This window comes from Helianthus annuus, chromosome 12 (genome assembly GCF_002127325.2).
Source record: "Helianthus annuus cultivar XRQ/B chromosome 12, HanXRQr2.0-SUNRISE, whole genome shotgun sequence".
Lineage (NCBI taxonomy): Eukaryota > Viridiplantae > Streptophyta > Magnoliopsida > Asterales > Asteraceae > Helianthus > Helianthus annuus.
The window spans coordinates 86,774,844-86,782,454 of record NC_035444.2 but is presented as its reverse complement, the minus strand read 5'-3'; the positions used below and the strand labels follow the sequence as shown (position 1 = coordinate 86,782,454).

The 7,611-nt window shown below is 31.3% G+C and overlaps 1 protein-coding gene across 1 annotated transcript; it reads right to left on the bottom strand.

Moving 5' to 3' along the window:
* Nucleotides 1-868: 868 nt before the first annotated feature.
* On the bottom strand, nt 869-1,357 carry LOC110893146 (uncharacterized protein At1g66480). The gene has a single exon (XM_022140264.1). It carries the CDS (start codon nt 1,355-1,357, stop codon nt 869-871), a length of 489 nt encoding a protein of 162 aa, XP_021995956.1.
* Between the last annotated feature and the right edge of the window lie 6,254 nt (nt 1,358-7,611).

Genomic DNA, 7,611 nt, shown 5'->3' with positions numbered 1-7,611 from the left:
TTTTGGACACATAGACGAAAAATGAAACTTTTGGACTAAACTAGCAAAATTGTCCAAACCATAAAAACTAAAATGGCATTTAACTCTAAAATATATCTTTCGAGAATATTAACATTATTCCATTCATAAGATTACAAACGCTTAGTGTATATCTATAGATATATAGTTTCTATCACTAGCAAAAGGCTCGTAAACGAACTGAGCGAACATGAACGTCTTCGTTCATTTAACTTTAATAAAACACGAACACAGACATATAATCGAACAAATTTTGTGTTCGTGTTTGTTTATTAAGAAAATGAGCATGCTCGTGTTCGTTTATGTTTGCTCCTTTAAATCCTAAACGAATGGTTCACGAACATAAATGAACAAACAAACTTAAACGAACCGAATTTAACAAATATAAAACAATACAGATGAACATAAATAACCAAACATAAAAGAGCACAAAGTAGCCTTTTTATATTAATTACGATAAGTTCTATTGGAAAGCACATTATTATTACTGAAAAGCCCAATCATCAATTAGATTTATGTATATAAGTAGTTAGAAAACTTATTTTATGTTTATATTTCTATAAATACAATTCCACATGTATTTATTAAAATATAAACGAGCAAACATAACGAATATAACGAACGTTCATCAACATAAATGAACGAGAACATGTGTTTTCATGTTACTTTTCATCCAACAAATTTACAAACGGTTCATAAATATTTGATTATTTTTAAATGACATCACATCATTTTCTTGAAAATCCTTAAATCCAATCATGCAAATAAAATACATATTCAAATCAAACATTTTCCATAGCATTCCCATTCACAATTTTTACAAGCCAACAATAACACCCTTAACCACCCATCACCGGCGGCCATCATCACCGGCCTTCTTCTTAACATAAATATCAACAATCCTCTCCGCCAGCTCCTCCTCATCTCTACTTTCTCCGATCAACTTATCCACTTCCGCCTTCGGCAACCTCATCTTCACCCGAACCGGACCATCCCCATCCACCCCACCACCACCATTCTCCTCCCTAACCACCGCCACCGATACCCTAGACATCTTCACAAGCTCCTTCCTCTCTTTCTTCTCATTTGTCTCCGGCAGCTTTGGTAATTCCACAACAAAATAAATCTTCCCAGCTTCCAAACATTCATCCGGACCCAACGGGTTAGCTCGGATACCGAATCGCTTAAACGCCTTGGACTCCAACAGAACATGACCCGGGTAATCTTTGATGGCTTCAAACACCTTTATAGGTGTTTTCAGTTTAAAGACTTCACCATCAATCTTCATCACTTTGGCTTTCTTCTTATCTCCACTTGCAACTGTTAATGTGTTCCCCATATTAGTTGCATGGATGTTTAGGGGATTTGTTGATGGTTATTTTATGGTTAATGATGGGGTGATGCAAATTGATTAGTGAAGAACATTGGTTTCAGGATGGCATGATTGTGTTTGGATGAGAATTGGTTTTGGAGGAAAGTGGGGTAGGCCAATTACTCCTTGTCGACTTCTTTATTTGATTCACACCACAAGTGGAACCGGTTCGGTTTTTATTAAATCATAAACAACACCTTTGGAGTTGAAATAAAACGTCACTAAATCTAGGGGTGCATAGGGTGTGGATATTTGAATGGTTTGGGTTTAGTTTAAATAAGTTAAATTTTTATTTGAAAAACGAGTATTTTAATTCTGTTATTATGAAACTTGAACTCAAGACTTTAAAATCTAAGGGTCTGTTTGGTATGAAGTAATGAAATAAACAAGAGAATAGAATGAACAAAGGAAAATAGACAACGGAATGAAATGGTTTGTTCCATTGTGATGTTTGTTTACTCATATATAAATAGAATGAATTTTTAGGGACGAGTTATGAAATACAACTTAATAAAAATACAAAAATAATTGTCTTAATAATATAATATAATATAATATAAAAATATATTAATAGTAAAAAAATAATAATACTAATAAGATATCTTTCCATTCGTTGAAGGAATGAAAAAAAATACTCTTTTACCAAGAAATGAAAATTTTTATATTTGGAAGTAATCACATTTATATGTAATGATTCATTTCATAATCGCATGATAACCAGACATGTTTCTTTTGATTCTATTGGAATGATTCATGCATTCCACTTTCGTTTTTTTCATGCCAAACACTAACCAAGTGTTGCTAAAATCAACTAGTGAGATTAATCGCACTCTACGATGGGTAGGAAGTCAAATGGTTTCAACGTACTTGCTATAATAAAGGAAATAGAAAACCCAAAATATACAGTCCTAATATATGTCCAAAAGAGTATCGACGTGTATTCGGTTCGTTGGTTTATATTATTAACTTTTAGTTGGATGATAAAAGGAAAGAAGCGCTTCAAAAGTTATTAAAAACTATACCGTCGTATATTCACACGTGTTTGGTTTGTTGTTTTTTGTGGATGTTTTTTGTTAGGGGTTGTTTGGTGTTGCGTTTTCAAAATGAATTTTACGTTTTCAAAACTGCGTTTTGAAAAAGCATGTAAGTACATGCTTCTCCAAAATTGCGTTTTGGAGGCAGTTAATCACTTTTTCATCCAAACACTTTTTTAGATTATTTATGTTTTACAAACGCAATAATCAAATAATTACTTCAAAACGTAATCCCAAACACCCTCTTAGTTAATAAAAGGGATTGCGGCAAGTTAGTTTTAAAATTGAAACGTAGATAGACAAGGTATCGAGTTTGTCCAATTGAATGTTAAGTTAACCAAATGTAAATTTAAAAACAAAAGGAGCAAAAGTACTTTATATTAAACATAGAAAAAAATAACTACTATAGCTATATGTACAATAAAATTTAAAAAAACCTAAACAACAAGTTATTTATAACTAGTTAGCTAGAACATTAAATTGAACATAAAAGGGAAGTTGAACTGGATTCAAACATTGGAATTCAAATCGGTTTTTTGGTATACCTTTCGAATTTGAATTCAATTTAAAAGCTTTCAAAATCCGAACAACCCGATTAAAATAATCTAAAAACCGGACGGAAAGCCTTTTAATTATTATCTTGAGTAAATTACGATTTTGGCCCCTATGGTTATATCACTTTTACCATTTTAGCCCAAAAATAAATTTTTGAACATCTGAGCTCCCAACGTCTTTTTTTCTAACCCTTTTGGCCCCTAACACTAACCCCATCCATTTACTTTTAGGGCCAAAAGAGTTAGAAAAAAAGACGTTAGGGGCCAAAAGGGTTAGAAAAAAAGATGTTAGAGGCTCAGATGTTAAAAAAATTCTATTTTGGGCTAAAATGGTAAAAGCGATATAAGCACAGGGGCAAAAATCGTAATTTACTCTATTATTTTTTTCATATGTTGTTGTAAGTTGCCATTTGCAGTACCGCAAAAACAGACGACTTTAAACGTATACGCATGGGCATGATTCCAAAGAGTAGGTCACCAATCTAATCAAAAGTCATTCAAACTTGATAAGAATGTCAACTCAAGAAGACAATCATAGAAGGTAATTTGGGCTTTCTAATGTCACGTTGCGGGCCCAACTGGCGATATAAAGATTAACAATTACCATTTACCATGGTATTTGTTTTCAAATATTGGGCTTAGCCCATTAATCTACAGCTCTTAGAGGCCCATCCTGTTACCCAGATTCACAAAATACCAGAGCAAAAAACCGAAATAACTGAACCATAACTGAAATAACCGAAAAACCCAAACCAAAACAAAAACCAATGGTTTAGTTATCGGATTTTAAAAACCGAAAATTTCGGTTCGGCTTTCGGATAATCATTTTCAATAACCGAAAAAACTGAACCGAACCGATAAGTTACAATAGTAGGCCTAATCCATATATTTTTATGTTTAACCCATTCTAGTAGAAATTATTAATTTTATTCTTTAATGTTAAGTATTTATATTTATTGTCAACAACAAATAACAAAATTTAATATAAAAATTAAATAATCTTCAAATTATTATTAAAAAATGTCTTAATAAAAATTTTGAATAAACATAAAAATAGATTAGGATGTTAGATTTATATAAACAATATTGATTAAAAAGGTTAAATATAATAAATGTATAGAAGAGATTTCACATTTTAAACTTCATAATAACTAGTTTTATATATCGTGCGTTGCAGCGAAACCGAGCAAATGATAATGTAAAACAAACGTGATTTGAAAATAAAACATGTTGTTTAGAAAGTCAAACCATTAGAACGATTTAGTTTATCATCGTACCGTTTTATGACACCAAAAAAATACTTTATTTTGAATACAACTTCGTTTTTTAGCAAAACTTATAACGGAATGTCAGGGAAAGAAATCAAGCATAACTATGTACTTAAGTTTTAGAAAAAAAGTTATAAACGTAAAGAGTTAATTATACCGTTAGTCCCTGTGGTTTGTAGGAAGTAACAAGGTCAGATACTAATAGTTTAAAGTCACACTCTAAGGTATCAACTTTTAATTTTGTAACAACCTAGAGTACTAAGACTAACAGATGTTAATTTTCTGTTAGGTTTCTATGAAATGGCAAAAACACCCTTTGATAACTTCAAGGACCACTTTTGTAATTCTTTGAATTAATTGTTAAGGGTGTTTTTATCATTGCTTAAAACTAGTGTGGACCCCACCAGAACACCCTTTCTTCTTTCCCACCCCACTCCCTTTCTTCTTCTCCCCGCTCTTCCACCGCCGGCGCCACACCACCCCATCGACAACATCCCAATTAGTACCTTACCGTCAATCTCTTCATTTATTTCCTTATAAACCCGAGTGGGGTTTCATCCAAAGTTCACAATTTGCAAATACCGATTGAAAGTTAACCTCAATCCAGTCTTGATTTTCATTCATCGAGTCCCAGTTTTTGGGGTTTGTAGAAGATCTTGGTGGAGATGCAAATCCCTTACGGAGCTTGAACAGTATGCATTTATTTCCTATTTTGTGATTTTAAATGTTTATTTTGTCATTTGGTGATGATAATTATTTCCCACCATTAAAAAATGGGGACAATGTTGTATCTTTGAGTTTTAAATTCAAACAATTTGCTATACTATTTTAGTTGATTTAGATTTTAGTATGGTCTGATTGAAAACAAAATCCAAGTACAGAATTTGCTATTCACTTTTTGTTTGATTCTTGCGTCGGAAATATATATTTGATTAAGGATAATTATAGATTATCTTTGTGTGTGGTTAGCTTTAATATAGAATGGATAATTGATTTCAATATTCCTGGTTATGATTTCGAAAAATAATTCATGCTGAATTTGAGATCTTTATATTTCACACCCAATTCTTACACATCACATCAGCCGCCACCGGAGCTTCGTTTCCCTCCTCCCTAGTCATAGCCTTAGCCTTGTATCTTTTTTCACCTCGACATAAACAGCAACTCCTTACCCATTTTCAGCAGCTCAAAGAGGTCTTTGAGGCTTCAGAGAGACACTGACAAGAAAACCATTGATGACGACGACATTGTTACCGTTTTTTGAAAGGGAAAAAACTCCAAGAATTGTCTTGTCTGTATGTGATTGTTGCAGATAACTTGAGGTTGAGAATTGATAGGTTGAGACTTGAGAGCATGTAAGCATTGGGAGACTGGGTTTAAAGATATTGGGAATTTCTTCATTACTTAAAAATTTAAGAGTTACAAAATAGTCCCTCATTAATTATATAATTACATAATTAGTCTTTAAATATAAAATGACTAAAAAGCCCTTGAACTTGACTGAAAAACTAACATTTGTTAGTCTTAGTACTCTAGTTTGTTACAAAATTGAAAGTTAGTATCTCATAGTGTGTCTTTAAACTATTAGTACCTGACCATGTTATTTCTTACAAACCACAGGGACTAATGGTGTAATTAACTCAAACGAAAATTATTAAAGAAGTATCAAATTAATGGATAAATTAATATATGTTCAAAAAAGAAAAAGAAAACAATTATTAAAAAAAGTAAAGCAAATATATGTTTTTAAAAAAAAGAAAAATATGTTATTAAAAGTAAATATTATAATAAATAAAATAATAAAAAACTATATAATATAATGTCAACTCAAGAAGACAAATCATGGGAGGTAGTTCGGGCTTTACGTCTAATAGCAATTGAACAATCTAATTGTATTGTCAAGTTGCGGGCCCATTTAAATATTGGGCTTAGCCCATTAATCTACAATTCCTAGATTCATAAGAGTAAGATCACAATCCTTTTATTCAGGGTCAGAGAATTTAGGTATACTGTTCGAGCTTAAAAAATGTGTCGTTTAGGTCTTACCGAATTATATAACGTAAACTATTTTTTTGTTGCTCATTGTTGTTGTTGTTGTTCTTATTATTATTGTTATTGAAAGTAAAATGGGTATTGGTTTAATACTTAATAAGCTTAAGTTGTAAATTTTGAGATTGGCGATATTAAATGCGTCTAAAATATAAGTTTATGTTTTATATGGGTTTTTAATTTTTAATTTTGAGAACGCTAAAAACGCTAAATATTGCGAGAACCGTGAGAACGAATGAGAAAACCAATCAAAACCAATTTTTTAATGCAAACCTCAATGTAATTAAAATACAATATCAAAAAAAAAAAAATTACAACATCAAATAACTTATTTCTCCTTTCAAAATCACTCTTGTTAAAACTTTTACGCATGTGTAAATTTGTTAAATACAACAAATTTACACATGTGTAAAATGAGAAACTAACACATGTGCAAATTTTCAATATTTACGAATACATGTAAATTAAACGTGTAAATTTTATTTCTAACATTGTATTCGAATAATAATGATAAGTGTAATTTTTTTATTTTTATTTTTTTTTAATTGTTTTTGACCAAGTTCTCGTGGTTTTTTCATTTGTTCTCACGGTTCTCACAATATTTAGCATTCCCTATATATATATATATATATATATATATATATATATATAATACAATTCCCTGTATCCTACAATTCGTACGTGACAACTAAATGAGGACGCGTGGCGGCCCTTTTTTTCCTCCCAAGGGCATTTTAGACAATTACCTTAACCAGCAGATTGGGAGTTCGTTACCCCCACAATCCCGGTAATTATGAATCGAACCAGTTTCAAATTTACAGATTTTTTAAAACTATCAAAATTGCGGTGAAGGTGGGGCAATTAGGATTTCATTCAATTTTGATTTCAATGGTTTCACCAACTAGTGCTGGACGTTTTACAGGAGATGTTGAATTTGAAGACGTCGAAATGCAAGACTTGGATGATATGTTTGAACCAGTGATAAATCCAACTTCCATCAACTTTGAAACAGAGGATCCAATGATTATGAACTTAGTTAAAATTAAGAGTTTCAAATGTTCATAATTTTGTTTTAATTATTTGTTACTGTTAGTCTGTACGTCATATTTGTTCAACGAGCAATTGTTTAAGTGTATATGTTGGAGTTTCAATTATTAAATATAAAAAATGCCATGTTAAGAAAAAGATAGTCGCATGTTATAATTGTTTCAAACCGCATATTGATATGATTGCATGTTTTAATTACTTCAAACCACATGTTGATACGGTCGCACGTTAAAATTATTTCAAACTGCATGTTGATTATTTCAAATCGC

Bases quoted from the DNA above. Each gene is read 5' to 3' on its own strand.
- LOC110893146 (XM_022140264.1), bottom strand. From the start codon at position 1,357: ATGGGGAACACATTAACAGTTGCAAGTGGAGATAAGAAGAAAGCCAAA.